At 40.6% G+C, this 21,879-nt stretch overlaps 1 protein-coding gene across 4 annotated transcripts in view; it reads right to left on the bottom strand.

The window, feature by feature from the left end:
- Window positions 1-1,329: 1,329 nt before the first annotated feature.
- The window catches only part of LOC143351721 (zinc finger protein castor homolog 1), a 221,585-nt gene continuing 201,035 nt past the window's right edge, over window positions 1,330-21,879 (bottom strand). For 2 of the 4 annotated variants that reach the window (XM_076783549.1, XM_076783550.1), the window contains exons 7-11: window positions 12,546-13,124; window positions 10,406-12,046; window positions 9,918-10,016; window positions 8,863-9,781; window positions 1,330-8,749 (exon numbers count right to left, since the gene is read on the bottom strand). In XM_076783549.1, coding sequence (XP_076639664.1) covers window positions 8,245-8,749; window positions 8,863-9,781; window positions 9,918-10,016; window positions 10,406-12,046; window positions 12,546-13,124 — 3,743 coding nt within the window. In that variant the 3' untranslated portion in view covers window positions 1,330-8,244. The remainder of the gene's footprint in view (window positions 8,750-8,862; window positions 9,782-9,917; window positions 10,017-10,405; window positions 12,047-12,545; window positions 13,125-21,879) is intronic. The other 2 variants (XR_013081801.1, XM_076783551.1) reach the window with 2 other exon arrangements.

Consider the following 21,879-nt stretch of genomic DNA (forward strand, 5'->3'; position numbering starts at 1 on the left):
CACATATATATACTATATGTATGTATATATATATATATATATATTTATATATATGTATAATGTATAGGCTCGATAGTTATAAGGCAACCTCAGTTCATCGTCGTTCCTCGAAACACACCAGGTGTGTGCGTGGGTCGATTCTTTCTTTTTCTCTGACCTTCCGCGAGCCTCTCGCGATGACCCGTCGAGGTTGATTCGCCCTCCGAACGCTCGATCCTCCCGCGATCTCCCCGTTTCCGGTTCCGATCAAAATAAATATTTTACAAGATCGCGTGTCTCCCTCCCCGGCGTGCACACGGAACTTAACAGTAAAAGTAAAAAGGTATACACATCGGTAGGCCCGAGAGAGATTTTACTATCGCGGTTTATGGCACTCGTTTAAAATGGCTGGCCTCCTCCTCCCTCCTCTTCCCAAGCAGCCTTCTTTTCCTCTCCCTCCCCCTCTGTCCACGCCAGGCGTTCGCGATTTCCGTTCGTTTTTCTCGCGTTTACGCCGCGGTGTCGGCTTTCGTTACAACTCGGGGAACAACGAGACACCTGACACCTCGGGATCGATCTAGGAATCGATCGGGGCGGCCTTTTCCTCGACCACGAGGCAGGATCGACGACTACAGTTCGGACAACATTCGTCGGTCGCCCGAGGTCACTCCCTCCCCCACTTTCAGTCGCGATTCTACGCGATTTTACCCCCACTATCGTCGATCCTCTGTCGCTAGCTGACGATCTCTAGCAATCAAGTTCACTTTTGCGATAAAAATTCTATCGATAATTAAATAAATTTCAATTTAAACCGTTAATGATACTAAAGGAACCGATAAACACCATTACAGAAAAAGCATGGAGAACTGGTAAACATTGTTTCGATACAGGTTTTGCGTTCCAAATTCCACTTTTTGTAAATCAAATTCATCCCTTTGTTTTGAAGTATGTGAAACATAGCTGATCTTTCGAATCATAAATGTCTGGTAGATGCAATTAATGATACTTCTATAATTATTACCTCCAACGAACTGTCTCAATTATTATATGAATAAAAACCATACTTATACATAATCATGAACTCTGTTTGCAATAAATTGGTAATTCAAGGGCTTACAACAATAGAGAAGCAGCTCCACTTTCAGAAAATTTGAGTGAACCAAGAGAAAGCACTTAAACATCAAATACTAAACGTAATTTGTTACAAAACCATTATGGCAATTAATCGAAACTACATCGTGTTACAACAAAAAAATAAATTAAAGTCTTATTTGCCTTCTTGTTGCAGTAAACGTCTGAATTGTCAACATTTTTGTATTTGGTACAATACAGTTTTGAATATTTCAGCAATAAATGTGCATTTAATTTTATTTCCATTACAAAAGCTTAAATAATTTACAAAAGAGTGAATTTGAAATGCAAAAATTGTACTGTTCCTTAACATTCAGGCTGAACCTGAGAAATATATAGAAAATGGCGTTTGTCTGCGAATAATAGTCATTTGGAATAGCTTAATTATTATAACAGACGATTGACTGCAAGGGATAAATTGAAATTTATTGTATGGCTGCGCAGATTTCTTAACTTTACATGCGAGTTATTCTCTATGTTTACGCGTACAAGTGGGGGACAGAGTGGTGGGGGTGGTACTTATTGGTGGCCTTGGCGGCCAGGTGATTTCGTCCCAACCTCAGTCGACGCTATTATATACGCACCTCCGCTAGTGGAATGATACTGACGTACAGTCGATGAGATGTTTTGAATTAAGTCAGCGAAGGCTGCACTTAAGTGTCTTTTTAACGCAATTAACCAACGGTAAGGAAACGATTGATCGAAATGTATCGTTCCTCTTTCTGTATCAAAATCATCGGCGATCGTATTCAGTAACCAAAATAAACTTTTGAACTTCGTACTCAAGAAGTGCTTAACAATTCACTGTACACATCCGATGGACAATTTTCCGGATCGAAGCTCGTCCGAATCTGTTTCAAACATCCACTATACTTTCTTGTTTGAATTTTTACCTTTTTCTACAATGTTTCTTGTTTTCCTTTTAACGGGGACGACTTCAAATTGTAGATGAGAATTTTGAAAAATCGAAGAGATGAAAAATGCATACATTTATATCTACAAGTAGTTACACAAGTATTTTCAAAATAATTACGATCCATCAGAACTGAATGAAGACTTCGATAAATAGCTCCTTGACGAAGAAATTGAAAATATAGCAGGAATATATGAATTTTTATTGAGTTTAAAACTTCAAATTTATGCGTATCTTTTGATTCAATCAAAGAGTGTGTTAACTAAGCAACAACTTTGGTTAAATTCAACTTTGGAGATTCACTGTCTCATCGAAAATGTATTCAAGTTTCAATTTCTAATTTTTCCTGCGCGCTTCTCCTTCGAGATTAATTTCTCCGATTCGATTTTTTACGCTACATCGAGGACGTCACGGTATTTACGAAAAGAAGTCACGTATCTTAATTGAGGCCAAGCATATCCGGTTTCGAGAGTCAATGGCAGTCGTTGATCGCACAGAAATTAATTCATGTAATCGTTCGTTAATTGCAAGATTTCCCAGCGTAACGATTTATCGTGCAAGTGACACAAGTTTCAACGATAATTGTGAGGCGCGTTGTTATGCGACCTGTCGTGCGCCCCTGTTACATGGGTTGACATCATTAAGGGCCATGGACGGGAGGATCCATCGCTAGATCTACTAATATCTTTTCTATAGATATAATGATTCGATGTTCGAACATTTTTGCTGAAAAGTGATATTGTAAGAGAACAAGAATATTAATTCTTTTTTTAAAGTCAGCCTTTGTAGAAGTTATGGTTAAGCGAAAACCACTGACACTATCATTATTCTACTCTCTGCACTTGCAGAAGAAACATAATTGAACACTTTATTGTCGAGGCTGAAGTTGTACAGAAAATGAATCAATTCGCTAATATAGAAATACATCGATGCTCGAGCATTGCTTCGAGGTAACAAATAGATATCAAAATACTATAAGTTACCATTGGTATTAGTGATATAACCAGTACTATTGATATAATTAAAACATTAAGTATCTTAGAGATATGATATTCCAAATTATATGGCCAACAAAATTCTGGAATATTTAAATAATCTCGAATGTCGGTCATTCGAATACGTTCAATCATTTTTGTCTATTTTCTAATTCTATTTTTGGAAAGATATCCTCGAATTTCGCGCGATCTTTTGGTATCGTTGTTGAAAAAAAAAAAAATTGACTCGACGATAAAACGGCGCGAAAGATTATTTTTTGTTAGTAACTACTGCAAAGTTGAAGACGAAATATTACACAAATGGAAACGTACCACAGTAATTAATTTGTATTATTATTTCACTCGATGCGATCGTTTTCTTCTCGTTAAATGTGAAAGAACCTTCTCGACTATGGGAGATTTATTTAACTCTAAACTTCGAAAGTTACTAATTTATTGGACATTTAAACTTGTTTACTTTGGTCTAGATAAAAATTCGAGAATCTCACCTTCCTAGAAATTATAATTAAAATTTGTGCGATCGTTTAACATTTGTTAATGAAAAAATAAATCGATCTTATTGTTTGGAGATGTATAGTTCAACAGATAGTAAAAACAGTGTCAGCTATATAAAAATAAGCACTTATTGGTAGAAATTAATTCTCGTGCAATTTTTTATGTTTCTGTTCTCTGGTTTCTCAGCAAGAATTGTTCATCTTTGATGTTATTTCTGTCACGTATGGTACTATAGTCAAACGTATAGTGTAATTTCAATAAATGCAACCCAATATTTGCACGAAAATTTCATGCGTTGCATTATCTTACCAAACAAAGATAGCTGTTAAGCATCGATAAATCGTTGCATCTGCACCTGTTTGTTGATATCTATCGTAAAAAGAGAGTCTTTAGAGACGGACGAGCTTCGTTCATTGACCTTTCTATATCCGCAGTATGCAGAAGCGTTTAGAAGAGTCAAACTTCAAATTTAAAGGTTGTTTTCGTGATCGATAGAAAATTCTTCGTAACGATGATTCTCGGCGACTGAATCTCCCTTTCTCGACAGTTTCGATACCGGTTTAAAAAATTTTTATTTTAAGGCACTAGCTTTCTACGATCGCGTTCGCGTCAGCTGCGTTTCTATGTCTCGCTTTTGCTAGGTTACAAAAGATTCGTGGACAATCTGAACGGTTATTGTCGCTAAGGCACGGTCCTACAAGTTCATGGGAAAGTCTAAAGGCACCCTAACGCGTCGCACACAGGCACACGCTCGCCCCACTTCCTATTGGAGCGTAAATACGCGGTTTTTAACAGCTACATGGTTAATCGTTACCGTCGAAAATAGATTAATTTTCTCGTGTCTTTTCTAGACTCGTTGCGTTTCCTGTCTGCTCGAGGGAAAGCCACATCTTGGGATTTTCATACTTTGAACGCGAGGATCTTACAAAAAAATAAAGAAATATTGTCCGCAATTGTCCATAAACTTGCGATCGCTTCACGAAACACATTTTAGTGATATTTCATCGGTAAAACTATCAAGAAATTGTTTTGATTTTTCAATCAGAGAAACTTGAGGAACGCTGTTGAATAAATGTAATTTAAAATAAAAATAAAACTTTTCATTGAACATTTATATAAAGTGAATTTAGAAACAATATAAACTCCAAATGCGTTAACTTCTTAGAAAGAAGACTTGAAAGTGAAGATCTGAAAAATAGATAGAGAAATATAAATAGAGATGTCGAATATGTATTATAGAAAGACGGAAAAGATTGAATGCGTTGATTAAACGCCAGCATTCCTCGTAAGCACCTCGAAAATTAAAAAAGTTAATTGTAAGATGCTCACTTCTCTTATAATTAAAATATGCATTCTTTAAAATTTTCAAACGATACATACGTATTCTTCTAAGAATGTTACTTATGGTCGTAGAACGTTGCAAGATCTCAAGTTTCTGTACTTCTTCGATGAACGACGGGCGTGACTTTGAAAAGGGGTGAGTTTCGGGGGATGAAAGTTGCGAGTGCAGGCCTCTTTGTGGAAAGAAATCGAAGACAGTGCCAAAAGAAGATCGATATTTCCACGCTCGGGAACGGATCACCGTGACATAGTTGGAAAATTCTCGTTAATTAGTATTCTTTTCAATAAAATTTCTATTGTAGCTCAGTGTATATACTTTTAGACAAAAATATCATAAAACCAGCTCAGTTTTCAGCGTATCTGCTAGCACAGTGCGGTTTGCAAAGAAATGCTGCCGCGTAATCATCCTACCAATAATCACGCGTTTATACAGTGTGGGAAGGGATGAATAGTAAAATCAGCCAGAAAGTGATTCTGCATGTGAAAATCCGTTGAAAAGAATAAATAATATTCTTTCGTTTTTGAGATACTGTATAAAACAAAATTGAACACACACACGGACTTTTAACATAACAATGTTTTATTTAATGCTTTACATTTTTAATTTTAGAAGAGTCTGCTGAAATTTAATATTTGAATCCAATAGAAAATGTCTGGGTGTATTTAAAAATAAAATTGAGTAACATAATATTAGGTCAAAATATTGAAAAAATTTAGCATTAAGTATGCCAATTTTACGTATGTTTGAGTCATTATTGAAGGTAAAGGTTCGCGGACGAAATATTAAGTCTACAAAGACTCAAAGCTTTACTGAGAATCAGTGGCGGTGATTTCAAGAAGAAAATTTATATTAAGAAAAATAATTATAGTAATACTAAATATTATTTCTGTTGAAATTTCATGCGTGTGTTCAGGTTTGCTCCTCATTATAATCGAATTCGAAAATTTATCGATAACACGTGCGCTTGAATACGATTTGGCTGCCACGTCTGACCATTGATCTCTTTTTCTACTTGTGCCAAAGTCCAAGCCGCAGTTTATTGCACGCGTACCCCATGAATCTTTCGTTTTGTATTCATTTTTACATGTAAAATCACCCTCTGCCCAGTCGTACCACTCGTCCTGTCCTAAAGTTCCGTCTTAAATTGAACATTTATAAGACGAAGTAGAAGTACAGTTACAATAGATGCAAATGTTACTCCCAAGTTAGTCTACTCGATGGAAAATAGATTCAGAGTTGTTATAAAAGCAAACGGTGGGGCAACTTAATTATTTAATTTAAATAACTATTAAATGTTCCGTTCAAATACTTTTGTGAATCACTTATGGTACGCGTTCACAATAAATATATCATTAAACTATTTTCTAATTTCGTTTGTGTAGTCTTAAGGCCCGTTCCTTGTCATATTGTATCAAATGCTTAATATATACATTTAATTAGTTGAATGTTACTGGTGCGATGTTTAGGTGGCGGTATTTCTTTCGAGCGTGTTATAACTACTTGTCAAAACGGAGAATGCTCCAAGTAGCAAGATCCGTCCCCGTGTGAAAACGAATAAAATACAAGGATCGTATCGTCGTTGAGCATCCCTTTGGGATTAAAAGCGCGAGAAACCCGATCGTTCGTAATGCATACATATAAGACGCGCGCGTATCAGACGATCTATTCGCTCCTAGAGCTTTTGCTTCTTAGAATATACCTCCTGTACACTTATCTCGTTCCACCTCCTGGCGTCTGTACATTCACATAATATACATACTCTTTAGTTTCAACGAAACGTCTTCTTCCAATTTTTCCCAGCGAGCAACGATTGCCCGGTACACGCGGACGAATCTTCGGTTCGTCTTCGATCTTGTTCCTCCGTCTGCTCTGTCTCGTCTTGGCTGGCAGTCTTTTTATTAACTCTCGGTATTATCAATACTGTTCGTAATACGATTAACGAAACGCGTACCCTCCTGGCAGCAGCAACGTATCCCGAGAAAGCGTATAATCTTTAGTACGATTCGTTACGACTCGATTCGAGTCGGTCGACTCTCTTTCGTCAGCCCGAGAGAGAGGGGGGGAAACTAACAAAACGTTAGCGACGCGGAAGAGACAACAAAACGTTACGTTCGAACGAAAACAAAATAAAAGGAAATAGTAATTCCGCGTGAGCGTAGATAAATCATTGCACCGTCGTTGAATGCTTCTTGTGTCTTCGCGGCTGATTTCTCTATCGAGTAACACTCCAGTGTCGGACGTCGAGGACCATAATCAAGAATCAGATTCAGTCCGTAGAGATTCCAACAATGATTTGTTACGGGACGGAGAGGGCCGTTTCTTCTCTTAGTTTGATTCTGAAATCACCGATGATGCGATGGACTAGACACGACGTCGTATTTTAAGCACGATTTTCTTCTCTGTCGGCTGGGTGAAGGTTTCGAGGACTCCTTCTCGTCCTTTGTTCATAGCAAACCGTGTAGAAACGCTATAATCGAACACTGTTATCCGCGTGTCGTTTCAACCAAAGTCTCGATTCAGCGAATCCTTCGTCGAAGGTTCGATCTTCTCTCTCATGTTCTCTGTCTTTCATATACATATATATTAACTATCTATACTAAGACCTAAGTCGCGACGACGACTATTTTGCACCACGCGGAGGGTACACGAACGATACTAAAAAAAAAAGAAAAAAAAAACATAAACGAAAAAACGAAATGTACAAGGTCTTTTTCTATTAAATATTACAGTGTGTCTTTTTTCTTCGCGCTAAAGCTATATACGATAGACTTATCATCCGTGTTATTGTCTACGAGTTCTATGTCAGTTTTCTCATTTCCGATCTGATTCGAACGGTTTCAAACGTTCGAGAAGTATCGCGAGGGTTCCTTCGGGTCCTTGATCTTCCGAGATTATCCGTTGACCGGTTAATAAATAATCTCTCGTAAGTACGAGGTCCTCGAGCTGACTGAACAGTTCCGTTCGACGCATCGACCAACGTCGTTCGCCTCGACCTGAAACGGCGCGCACCGCGCGAGCTATCGATTCCTTCTCGACGAGAACGGCTGAAGATTAATGACTAGGCCGCGGTCGGGGTGCTCCTAATCATTCGGCTCGTCCGTGTAACGTAGCATCATGAATCGAGCATGGACAATCGCGAGCGATACTGCAGGGGAATGTCTACAGGGAGCATGTATGAAAATTGTCTTTTTTCCTCAGTCCTTGATTAGGTTTCGTCAGCAGGATCCGAATTCACCGGCTGGATCCAGCCCCCCGTTGCTTCCTCATACCCTCCCGCCAGCCGCGGAGCGAGAGAACGCACGGATTCATCAGGGAATGTCTACGGGGACCAGACAAGTGTCTTTCTTGAGCCTCCTCCAATAACTGGTCGTTGTTCCAACTGGGCATCGTTATGTGTCCATGTGTCGATATTTGTGGGCCGACATTTGCGCCAGCCCCAGCACAGCGTACTGACACTGTAAACAGTGATAGTGAGTCTGTTTCCCCGAGTGCTGGCACTGTACACCCCCGCACGGCTGACTGGGCGTGAACTTCTGGAAGCCAGCCGCCGCGATGCTGTCCAATTTCGCGTGCTGTCGTCGATGGGCCACCACTTTGTTGGTGTCCGTGCAGACGAAGTCGCACTTCAAACAGTGGAAGTGCGACGCTTTGTTCTGCATCGAGCCCAGCGAGGACGTGTAGGCGCACTGGGCCCTGCCGCACGGAACGTTCGCCCTGTACTGTTGGAAATCGCCGCCCATCAGAGTGTCCAGTCGCTCGTGTCTCGCCGTGTGCTGAACGAATCGCGTTTTGTCGCAGAATGAGTAACCGCAGTCCTGGCGCATACAATGGAAGTGAGTTTGGTGCTCTCTGTAGCCGCAGTGAGGGTACCTGCAGTCTTCGTTGAATCGGAACCTGAAATCATGCCGGTAACGTCATTTTAGATCCCCCTGTTCATAAACTCGAACCGATTCCAAGCGCTTGGAATCCCATATCGCTAGCTCCAGTATAAAGAACAAAATACAAACCGAACGTATCCTTCGGGAACTGGTTCGTCCTTCAGCATCCGCATCGAATGATGAAGCCTTTGCTTCTTCGCTTCGGGCGAGTTGCTGTCAGGCGGAGACAAGGATCTTTTGTTCAAGTTCAGGTTCGCTGCCAGGGAGGCCAATGGATTCTCGTCTCTGGTAGGAGGTAGAAAGTTCGCTGGAGGTAGACCAGGTGCGAACATTAGCCCTGGTCCACCGGTATACATGCCACCGTGCTGAAGGAACGGCGGCAGGGCTTGGTTCATTAAAGCGATCTGCTGATTCATGGCGGCCATCACGGCTGGGCTAGGGAAGTGAAACCCGTGGCTGAGGTCTAGTTCGAAAGTCGTCGGGACTGGGGACTGTTGAACGCTAGGTGGGAGACTCGGCTGAGACAATTGTCCGTTCTCGTTGCTGTCCATCACCGAATTGTTCCCTTCGTCCCTCGATATTTCACTGGGTTCCCTTTTCACGTTCGGAACGTTCTGAATACCGACGTCGGAGCCACACCTCGCAGGTTCCATTTTCACCTCCTTCACTTGGGTCTGCTGGCTCATCTGGCCCAGAGTTTGCTGCATCTGTCGTTGCATCTGATTCTGAAAGTTCTGAATGTTCTGTGCCATCTGAGCGTTTTGCGCCATGAAGTCGTGCTTCTGCGACAGCTGCGCCAAATAGTCGTGTTGCAGTTGACTGGGGACCTGGTTGGCCAGATCGTGTTGCTGCTGGCTCAATATGGCGCCCGTCGAGTGCTTCGCGATGTGAGCCACCAATCGATCCAGCTCGGAGAGCGCTTGATTGCACGCGTTGCAGTGATAATGGTTCTTGCGCTTCAGTTTACAGAAAGGCCTGCTGCAGCTCTGCTCAGGCCCGTAAAGCGTGTGCGGCGAGGCCGAGCTGGTGGATGGGAGTACCGGTGATTCTGTAATCGAAACGGTCGGTCTAAGTTCAAGCGTGAAGCCCCCGAACGGTGAACGCGAATCGTGACGGCGTTACTGATTATACTAAGAGAACACGTTTTCAAGGCAAGAAAATTTGTCGTCGAAAGAGACACGAACCTTGATGCACGGAAGTTCGCATGGATAGCACGACGCCCGGAAGTGCAGGTTCACTCGGCGGTCCACTGACCGGATAATAGGTGCCTGCCGCCCTCACCACTAGCAACAATCAACCAAACAACCAACACTTCAAATATACCTCCCACTATAATTACAACCACCTTGTACAATAGATACATCAGACGGAAAGAAAAAAATAACTGTACAATCGTAAACAAAAAAAAAAAAAAGGGAATAGTGGAGACGTGGGTTAAAAATCCTTTCGATAAGCGGTATGGTCGAACAAATTTATCAAAATATCGAAAGGGTTAAAGGAGTGCTGATGTGTTCAAATATACATTGAAGTGCGTGTACGTGCAAAAAAAAGACATGCATTTAACGAGTGACTCTTTCTCGTGACATTTCAAAGTAACTACCAAACAAAACTCATCTATAAAACAATACTATACATGTGCACTGGTTCGTGTCCTTACATAAACCACACTTACCGGTCGTCTTGTTGGCGTCTGGACTCGGAATCTCTGATTCCTTGTCGTCCATCATCGATCTGTTCTCCGTTTCTCCTCCGGTCATACTTTCGTCCGGCTTCTCTATAAGTTCCGCGGTATTCTTCACTTGGATCCTCGGTTTTGTTTCTTGCACGATCGCAGGTTGCACCTGCGCGTGACACTCGTGCGACTCGTGACTACCGCTCTCGTTGTGACCGCTGTGCTGTTTCTCGTGCAGAGCCATGGTCGAGTATCTGACGAACGAGTAGCCGCAGTTCGGTCTGGTGCAGTGAAAATGCCGATTCACGCGATTGCTGTGACAACCGGGCAGCCGACAGTCCACCATCTTGTCGAAAAAGGCGAAACCCGGCGGTATGTCGACGTTGTCGTGAAAGTCTTTGCTGTGCATCAACAGTTGGTCGGGTTTGTCCGTGGAGAAGTGACACCTGGGTTGCAAACAATGATGGTGTCTGGTGGACCTGAGCACGCAAGCTGGATCGGGACATCCGTCGGGATTGTAGGTGGAGAATCCTTCGGGTTCGCCGAGGCTGTTCGAAGGCGAGACGCTACCTTCGCGATCCTCGATCAAAGGATTCGCGGTCAGGCTGGGCGTTTGAGGTTTCGGTAACTTGAAACTGGTGAAGATGGCCTGCGGCGAGTCGTGAGTGTGGGTGGCGGGATCGCCGCCCGACCAAATCTCGATCACTCTGTTCTTGGGGGGTCTGCCTCTCTTCCGCCTGAACATGGCGTCGATGTTCGTCAGGTGCGTGAGCGTCACGTCCGAGGATAAAGCGTGAGACGAGCAGGAGAGGTTCAGCTGCCTGCTGTACTCGTGGATCTTGTAGTGTTGAAGGCGACGGAACGGTTTGTCCGTCGAAAGGATCACCTCGCGGCAATTCTCCCAGTTGCAGTGATAGTGCTTCTCTTTGTCCGCGTACGGGCAGTTGTCGTCGCAGCCACCCTCCTCGAAGAAGGCGTCCGTGATGCGTTCTTGCGTCTCGTGTTCCCTCAAGTGTTCCCTGACCTCGCGTGGATCCCTCAGCCCGGCTCCGCAACGATCCAATCCGCAATGATGATGCTCTCTGCCTAGATGACACGGACAGTCAGCGGTGGCAGGTACAAGATACGCGAGCTCCGTGGGGGTCAGTTGGCTCTGCTGTTGCAGCGGATGTTGCTGCTCGACGGTCACCGTGGAACTTCCGCTGGCGGTGACCGTGGTCGTAGGCGCAGTTAGGTCCATCGCGAGCTCGCTAGCGCTTTGGAAAGAATCGTCGAGGGAATAGTAGGATGGGGAGCCTCTGTCTTCGTTCGAGCTCTCGCCGTTCAGGCTGAGGGACAGGCTTTGGGTGCTCAGATCGTCGGGTGGCCAAGATCCGGACGGTCGGATCCCACCGACCGTGCTGATCTGCTTGTATTTTCTGTAAGCCAACTCGGACTCGTGACGCTCGTGTTTTCGCTTGTGAGAGAAGAGCTGACCGGACGAGTGGAGAACGTAACTACAGTGTGGCCGTATGCAGTGTATGTGATTGCAAACGCGGGAGAAACGACACTGCTCGAAGGGACACGCCTCGGACTTCATGAATTTTTTGAATCCGTCCCGGGACAACTGCTCGTCTTTTATGTGATAGGATTTGTGTTTGTCTGTAAAACGGAAATGGAAAGGCATGGTTAGAATTTATCACGAGCATCGTCTTCTGGGTAAAAAACTCCATTTTTTGCACCCTCGGATATACAGGATGCTCGACATCTACGGAGCGAGACTCGTAACATGACGATTTCAAATCATTTGTTGTACAAAAAAGTGTTTCGGATAAAAGTTGCACGGTTTTCAGGGGGGCACATAGTGCTGCAATCGGTTTTATGTTATTGTATACTTAATAAACAAGAAAAAAACAAAAGAAAACCCTTATTCTATCTTTAAAGCATCGTCTCGCTTTTTTAAACATTCAAATATTTAACAGACAATTTGAACGTATCATTAAATAATATCTACAATTGTTATTATTTGGTATGAAAACAATTTATGTGCATCTTCTAAAAATCAATAAAAGAGTAGAACCCCCGGGCAAGAAAGTTTTATTTTAAAGCAAAAGCTTTATATTTCGATTCTTAATTTCTAGACAGCAACGTGAACATTTACCCATGTCAGCCTTGTTCTTGAATGTGAATCGACAGCCTGGCCGTCGACAATGAAAGTGCGTGGTTCGTTGGCCAGCGAAGGGACAGTGTTCCGTGGCGCAGCTCTCGGTAGCTCGAAATCTCTGGAAACCTTCTTGGATGATAGCTGAATCCTTGCGGTGATAGTTAGCGTGCATTTGGACGTCTGACGTTGATATGTAAACTTTGTCGCAATTCTCATGTATGCAGTGATAGTGAGTTTGCTTTCTATTGTGAGGACAGGCACGACCGGGATGCCTTTCCGAGCAGTCGTCCGTTGGCGAGTACCTCATGAAACCGTGCTGCAAAGATTCGTCCCTCTTTTTGTGCCACTTGAAATGCCTGATCATCTCTTCCTTCTTTACAAACACCCTGCCGCTGCAGTCCAGGCAGTGAAAATGCTCTCTGCACCCGAGTTCCTTGCAGTATGAGCTGCCGCATTCTTGTCCGGACGAGTACCTTCTCACGTATCGGGAGTAATCGATTATCGGCTGGGACACGGAGCTTTTCGAACTGCCGATCAGGGTATCTGCAACCGGAGACATGCTCTGTCTCAATAATGCTGAAACCAGAGAATCGAAAACCGTAGATTAGAATCGATTCGTAGAACAGGCGAATAACAATTATCGCGAAATTTTAACGAACGATTTGGCAAACTGTATTGAAAACATTTGTAACCAGAGTCATTTGTAATATTTTGATTGGGAGTAAGATTGTGCATTTAACAACGGTTATTCTGGGTTAAATAGTACTGTCTTTGGATTCCTGACCATAAAGGATTTGTAGGCCATGAGAGGTAGGACATGAGATGATAGGACCAAAATAAAGATCCGTTTAAAGCATTCATCTGTATTTAAATTTCTAGTTCCAGACTTTGTTGTACTTCAATAAATGATTATGTCTTATGTTTTCGAAAGTAGAGCCACAGGACGAGGTATACGAGTAAACCTTTCGCCTTATAGACTTTCGTGGCCCAATCTGGATTTGTATGTGCAGTTGCACATTTCAATTTTGTTTCTAAAAAACATGTGCTGGATTATCTCACATGTATCAACATTTTGTTAGGTTTTCGATCTCTTCATCAGTCAGAGTTCGTACGTGCAATTGCACATTTAAATTTCGTTTCTAGAAAACATGTGTATCATCTCACACGTATTGTCATTTTGTTAGGTTCTTCGTCTCTTCGTTGAACAGTTCTTTTAAGAATTCTCCCTTTGTAGCTCATTTCTAACTTTTCGATAGCTTCTCTCTCATTGTTAGATAGGTATTCGAATTCCTCGCCAAAGGAAGGGTGGTTGGGGCGAGGCTAGGGTGGGTCTCCATTCGCAGCAACCTTCACGCGGTGAGACCTGGGTCATATTATTTACTATGTAATTAATATAATTATTAATGGTAGAGCTAAGTAATTTGTTTCCTGTTATTTTCTAACTCAGCATAAATAAATGGCGATAAAGTTTAATCATAAAGAATACAAATTGTTGCTTGAAATTAATTGACCAGTATTATTTGTGAACGGTATGAGTTTAAGTTTGTACTTTGTACTATATCTAGGGATCTGTAATCTAGGGTGAAAAAAAGTCACTAGGCACTATTGTGTCCATTAGTCGGTATGGGACCTTCTATCGGTAAAAAGGAATTCTGTAGCTATGGGAGTCCGACCGAAACCAAGTTGCTTCACAAGCGGTTTCGTCCGTAGTGGCGCTAACGTTGTTCAATGACACATACATACTAGAACAATTCCCGATACACATATCAAGAGTTATGAGCGCACCGTTCGACGACCCGCGCGCTCTTGGACACCCGAAAAACTGGTTATCCGCGGCGCACAGCGAAATAAAGAGAGCGCACGAGCAAAAAGGTGAATTCCAGGGAAAACAATGGCTATTGTGGGGAAAAAAGACCTTCGATACGCGTATTTATGGAGCACATTGTATACGCGGGAATTTCGAATCGGTGGTAAAAAAAAATAGTAATTATTTTCGAGACGAATTTTAACGCAAAGCAACCTTTGATTTATATTTTTCTGCCAATGCTAATTTTCTAACGTCTCGTTCGATTCCATCATACTTTTCGAACAACATTCGGCAGTTCTTCGCTAGGGAATTCTGCGGTACGTTTCGTTCGAACGACGTAAAATGGGATCGCACGCGTGTTCTTCAACCGTACCGAGAATTTCGCGAGTAGCCGCGAAATATGTAACTACGGGGAGAATATATAGCATGCCCCCACCCCCGTTCGCCGGAAACCACGTTCCAACGTTCGGCGTACCCTACCGAGGGCCTGGTTGATTCCGAGAAATTCCTACTTGCCGACTGTGCGCGTTTGAATGCGTTCAGAAACGAGTTTAAAAATTGTCGAATATTTCTCTTAGGGATCCCCCTCCCCCCTCCCTCCTTAGTCGTGACTGGTGGGGATAGGTAGCGGTAAAGTTTTATGCGCACGTGTGTACGCGAAAAAGAAGAAGGGTTCCCGTCGCAGCGGAGGAACCAAAGAAAAAGGAACCTCGAGAAAAGAGACGAAACGGTAAAGGTTGCGAGGGAGGTGCCCCGGGCATTATTCTTCGGCATTATGTTCCCCAAACTGCGCAAAACTATGTCCGACAGTGTGGGGGTCGTGGAATTTCTTACCCCTACTCCACAACCAAATGTGACTCTGATCTTATTATGCGAGTCTTCCGGTGGATTTGTAGATCTTGTTTGTTGCATGTAACAAGGTTTTCCAAACAACTTTCAATCGAAATAGAATGGAAGCTAGGAAAACACTCTGATGATCATTGTTTTATTTTTATTACATTCAATGACACTGTATGTGAAATACAGTTTCATTTGAATGAGCACTGTATCTTTTTTTTTTAATAAATAACGTGGAGAGTTTATATATCGTTGATCAAGTTCGATAGAAAATCGACAGTGTTTGATATTCTTGTACAGAAACGCGAACATACTTATTATTTATTAGCAATCTGCTTTTAGGGGTGTGCAAAAGTTTTCATAGTTTTCACAAGGAATTTTGTTATTAATATTGTTGATTGTCTAAATGATTTCCATAGGAGAACACAATGATATTTTATCGTAAAGAAAAACACATGGCACTCGTATCAAGTAAGAAGGAAAAGTAAGATCAGGAAACAAATAACTGTTGGGAAATTCTAACAAATATAAAGCCGTGCAATATTTTTCACTACTCTTTATCATCTTTTTCTATGATAAAAAGTGGACATTACGGTGATGTCGTCGATGAATTTTCGAAATTGTTTAGCATTTCGAAGTCGCGTGGCAGAAAGTTTGCGTTGCATGGCGAGAATGCAGGACGTAATAAGACTCTTCTTTCATCAATTTTCCATTTAATTTCTGTGTTTATACAGAGTGTTCGGTTGCCCCTGGGAAAAATTCTAATGGAAGATTCTAGAGGCAAAAGTAAGACGAAAATCAAGAATACCAATTTGTTAATGGAGGCTTCGTTAAGAAGTTATTAACGTTTAAAGTTCCGTCGGTACTGAATTTTTTTCTAGAAAGTGGGTAGGATTTCGGGGGTAGGTCTATTCACCAAAAATAATTGCAATTGACCCCTGGAACCGAAAATAATTTTTTTAGAATTAATTAAAAATTTTTTTTTTCGTCGAAAAATTTAAGCACCTACCCCCTGTCGATTTTTCTTAAAAATTCGTTTTTCATTTTTAATAAATTTGTTTGACGCCCTACAGAAAAGTTGTCTAATACTCTTTTGTAGGTACCCATGAGCTCTACTTCAGAAAAAAGTTTCATTGAAATATATTCACAATTGTAGGAGTTATGGCTATTTGAAAATTGGACCATTTTTATGGGGTTTTTCTTACTTTACGGGGTCAAGGAACAACTTTTCGAATATTTTTATAATTTCTATATATTCTACACTAAAATACGCGTCGTTTGCTTTTTTAAACATTAAAATCGTCCAATCCGTTCAGAAGTTATGACAGTTTAAAGTTTCGCATGAAATTTTGGGAAGCATTTCAGGCCTCAGATTATATTTTCAGTAAGGAATTTTTTTCTCGAAAATGGTTAGGATTTCGAGGGTATGTCTATTCATCAAAAATGATTGTAATTGACCCTTGCAACCGAAAATAATTTTTTTACAACGATTTGAAAAATTTCTTTTTCGCCGAAAAATGTCACACATTCTCGAATTTTTTTCTCAAAAGTGGGTACGATTCCGGGGGTATGTGTATTCACCAAAAATGATTTTAATCGATGTCCACAATCAAAAATAATTTTTTCAGAATGATTTGAAACTTTTTAATTTAATTTTTTAACAACTTTTTAACGAAGCCTCAGTCAAGAAATTAATATTCTTGATTTTCGTCTTATTTTGGCCTCCAGAATATCCCATTAAAATTTTTCCCAGGGGTGGCCGAACACCCTGTATATTCGAACGATGGAAACTTTCGCAACGTTTTATTCAAACGACAGACGAATAAGAATCTCCTTTTTACATCGAATTACGCAACAACGGTGAGGATCGTTGGTGTTCTAGGGTTTCAAAAAGAGGTTCTCATTGTTTTTCTACCGTTGGAACGAAATGTTGCCCATCGTATCCACTAGGGACGCCGGACTTGCACAACCTTTCCCTCGATTTCTTCGATTGGCTCGCGATCAAAGGCATCGAAATTCTTCCGTAACGGGGGGGACAGGAACGTGCTCGAGTTACGAAATTTACAGTTCGGCCTGAATGTTTAAATTAATTATCCAACCCGGCCGAACCAACCGGGAACGCTCGCGTATATTGTTGCGTAACATTCGGTTATGACTATTAATCTATCCTCCGGTGCAGTAATTATGTAACGCAGCTGCGTGCTTTGTGCCGCTCGTTAGAGCCACCTTCTGACTAGCAAGCCGCGTCGAGGAAATTGTTATCCGCACGAATTTACAGCCAGCTTCTCGTTGATGTTTGTCGGTGTCGAGAGTGCGAGACAAGAGAGGGGAAGAGACAAGACAGAGACAAAGACAGAGAGAGCGAGAGAAAACAACGCAGGGGGGTCAAGGCTCGAGATCAAGTTGTATTAATTAAGAATAAACACATTCGGCATCCAGTGGCACGGAGTCCATGATTCTTCTTTCGTATCCGGGAATGTCAGACATTTTGTTGACACCTAATTATGCGGCTCGCGACGCAGGAAGCCTGCCAAGACGGCGACCGCGCGACTGTCGAACAGCACCTGGCCTTGGAACTCGTTAAAAGATACAATGATGCATATTCCGCGCGAATCGTGCGCCACTTTGCGCTCCTACATCCGAAATTCTTTTACAAAACAACGGAACCACGAGATTCCGACGACTTCGCGTCCGATACGCGTACATAATGGAGAAGAAGAATGGAGAGAAACGTGGATCACAACAAACGGGAGAAAAATTCACGATGCACGTGTAATGCAATAGTTGAGGATTTCAGACGATGCAATTAACGTCAAATTTTTTATTTTAACAAATTTTATGTGACACTAGATAAAAATATATATCCAATTATTCTTGCGGTTTTGATCAATTTTAGCAAAGTCATTTAGAAACATAAATACGAAATATCATGATGGGTACACGATGTTCCATAATTCCGCCATTTTGTAACTTTGAATACTAAAACTTGCGCGAATGTACAGTTATAGTATTGCTTAATATCAGATAACATAGTAACTTAATAGTTTCCGGGAAGAAAATTAAAAATTAATATTTTTATAGGCTGCCAAAAAGGTCTGCACTTTAGTCTTTTACATCGCTGGAAACAAAAGATCATTCAACGTGTCAATTAGAATACCTCGCAAAGAAACAACCACCACCTCCTACATGCAGAAAATTCGTGCCACAAAGGCAATTAAATACTTAACAGATTCAAATCTCCTGTACAAAATCCCTAAAACTTCTACTGAAAAAAACAAAAAACGACTTTGAAAGATTAACTCTAGATCGTTAAACTGTTGGGTTGGTTGGAAAGTTTGTTTGAAGATGCGTGCCCCACGTCCCCAAAAGATCAGATCGAAGGTCTAAGGGATATTCAAATGGAGAAAAAAGTTTGTGAAATATTCTGGATCACACACTTCTAATCATACGTTCCTAGAAGGATATTTGACAGCGAGAAAAATCTTGGGAATTTGTGACCCCATTAGGGATTGCGAATTAATTCTAACAGAGACCTAACTGAGATCTACGAGGGGAGGTTGAAGAGTTTGCTAGAATCAAGGGGAGGGGCACAAAAAGTATTGTATTATTTTTTCTTTTTTATATATGCTCCCTTGAGCCTAACACACTTATCAGATCTCTGAATTAGTTAATTCATTCCCCCCTCTCCAAACAAAAAATTGTTTCTGTCCTTTGCCTCACAATGAGCCAAAATTACTGGCCAGATCCAGATTGTAGTCCATTTGGACCAATGTAAATTATTTCTTTCGGAGTCTTAAAGTTTCTGATTTTGATAAATAATTTCACAGTGAGCTCGTGAAATTAACAACATTAATAAATAAAGAATTTACAAATACGATAACGCAAAAATTCAATTGGTAGCCTTCTACTGGTAATAATAAAATTCAGATTCGGGTCATAATGGACCCGAAGGCTGAATTTGGAAACCATTTGTAAAAGGTGATTATGACAACGTTAGTTTTTGGAAACGAACGTGTTGTTCTGTTTGCTTCATGTTTCACTTTCCTACCAATTTGACTCATTTATTAGGAGATAAATTGTAAATTAATTTAACTATCAGAATAAAAATTGCACAAAGTTGCACAATAGAACTATTAACGACAGCTAGTGTCTCATCCCCTTTTATTCTTTTTGGTCCACGAACTTTTTGACCCACCCTTGTAGCACACTAATTTGAAGAATAACATCGTTAGAATATTAAGAATATAGGGGGTGTCTAGGGGACTATTCAAATACTAAATTAAATCTTGACGAATACAATTATTTTCGATTTGCTGATATTTTTGCAGTTAATAAAATCACTTTTGAAATATTTCTGCTCTTTTCATTGCATATTCGGATAATTTTCATACATTCAATACGTTTAATATTAACGTTATTCAAGCTTTAATTTTTTAAACACGATTCAAAAACTTACTCGGGAAATGAATTTCTTTTAAACGAATCTTAGAATGTTCAAAAAGATTGCTTAATTTTCTGGTGAAAGCATATGTTTATAATTTTATCGATTTCAAAGAATATATTTTATTACAAATATACTGCATTAGAGATTGTAAACGACTTTTTTCTAATGTGGTTAAATTTTAAAAAGTCGTTAAGAAATGAAGTTTCTTTCCTAATGGAGTTTAAGATACCCATGGAAAATTATTAAAAATAGCATTATCAATGTTTTCAAAGATAATGTTTGTCTTTTTAAAAGTATTCACAAATCCAGACGTGTTCCATTTTCCTTATCAAGAGGGCCTCTAATCGTTTCTCTGTCCTGGGTCTTAAAAACCATAATTCGGCCCTGCAAGAACGTTACGTTTAATCATACCGCATCGTCATTAATTACAAAAGGGAACCAGTTCGTTATTATTTCCAGTGGTAGGTCTGTTATCGTAGCAGTCAGAAACATAAAATTTAATTAACTGATTTACATACGGTCCGCATTACTTAACGACGAATGAAATATATTCTTAAGTGTACTGACTATTAACACTGAATCATTTTCTGATAATTCGTATACTATCAATAAAATTCAAATGTTTGAATCTATATTGTTATTATAAAACAAAATCGTGTCCTTTTAATGAATCAAGTTTTAAACTGTTGAAAACTGATTATTATTAAAACGTACCACATTTTAAGAACCTAAGTTATGTTTATTTTAATTACAGGATTGCTCCTTAAAATGTTTTTTAATTTTTCTACTGTGATTTTCATTTCAAGACAAGATCTCGCTCCCATAAAGATAAATTTCATTTTTCACACGTTTCATGCAAAATTGTAAAACAAAGTTTATTATATCCTCAACATTATCGATTATATAGACGATTGGAAAGTATATAATCAGGTATTATATTCTTTAAATTTTTATATTTTTATATTATTTCTTATCTGATCTAAAAATGTTGCAAACTTTAATCCTAAAATTCCTTCTTTTTCACAGAAATTATTTTCTTATTTTACCGTAAACGACGATATTTTAATTTTAACTACGCAACACCGTTTTTCAGACCACTGTGCAGCGATTGGTCGGAAACTTGACGAACGTTTCTCGAGTCGAGGGCCAACGATTCGTCAGGCTGCGACAGTAGCAATTGTTTAATATTTTTTTTATACGATCGAGCGGTCCCGACGGTGGCCAGGCTCGTTTTAAACGGAGGTCGTGCGCGCTGGAGGATTTCGGCGTGCACGGGTCAGATCGTGGGACTCGTATAAAGGGTTATTCAGTCGAGACCACGCGGATTAAACGATTAAAAAAAGAGAAGAGAGAGAGAGGCAGCCGCGCTGAAATACGGGGCCTGCTTTTCAGGATCGGGCTTTTTGAAAATTTTAAACTCCCCAACCAAGCCCGTTTCCATCAGCAGCCGGATCGACCTTTCCCCTCCGGCGTCGCGCGAGTTTCAAGAACTACGAATAAAAGGGTTCGGGCCTGAAAGCCGCTGGATCCGCGTAAGGGTAGTAAAAGGTGGGAGAAGGTGGGTCTGGTGCGTGTCGCGTCCCACGAGTTTCTCATATTTTTTAAGATTTGCTCCTTAAGCCGCGTCACGTTTCTCGTATTCTTCATTCGCTGCCGGCGTTTTTGACCAGCTGCGTGGGTGGCATCCTCCCTCGGGACGCTACTCCAGGCGAGCCGGAAAGGAATCAACCTTTATAACTCTGTTTCTCTCCGATAAAAATGTGCTTCTTGTTTGGTAAATTACTCGTACGAGATTCGAAGTTGAAACATAGTTAAAGAAAATAATTAAAAATATATTTAAAATTGCCCTTTAAGGCGTCGTAGAACGTGTTATTAAAATATAATAAAATAGTAGAGCGAGGAAATCTTGCGATTTGGCAAGAGAAAATAAAGATAACTTTTCATCGATTCGAGCTACAAATCTTCCATTTCTGTTTGATAAATATTTGAAAAAATGTAATTCCCTGTTTCCATTCCGCTATTGAAATTTGCTTTTAATAAGTTATCGAATGTGGAAAGTTACTTTCAATGTGTCTAAAATCATTTTTTCGAAGGTCTGTTACTTTTTGCTAAAAACAAATCGTTTTGGTAGGGAGATTTTATTCTATATTTATTTATATTTAGCTTGGAATTAGTTCTCAACTTTCCATTCCTCGGACAGATTGCCTATGTTATTTAGATTTTTTCTGTTTTTCAGTTCAGAG

Source organism: Colletes latitarsis, chromosome 2, assembly GCF_051014445.1.
Source record: "Colletes latitarsis isolate SP2378_abdomen chromosome 2, iyColLati1, whole genome shotgun sequence".
Lineage (NCBI taxonomy): Eukaryota > Metazoa > Arthropoda > Insecta > Hymenoptera > Colletidae > Colletes > Colletes latitarsis.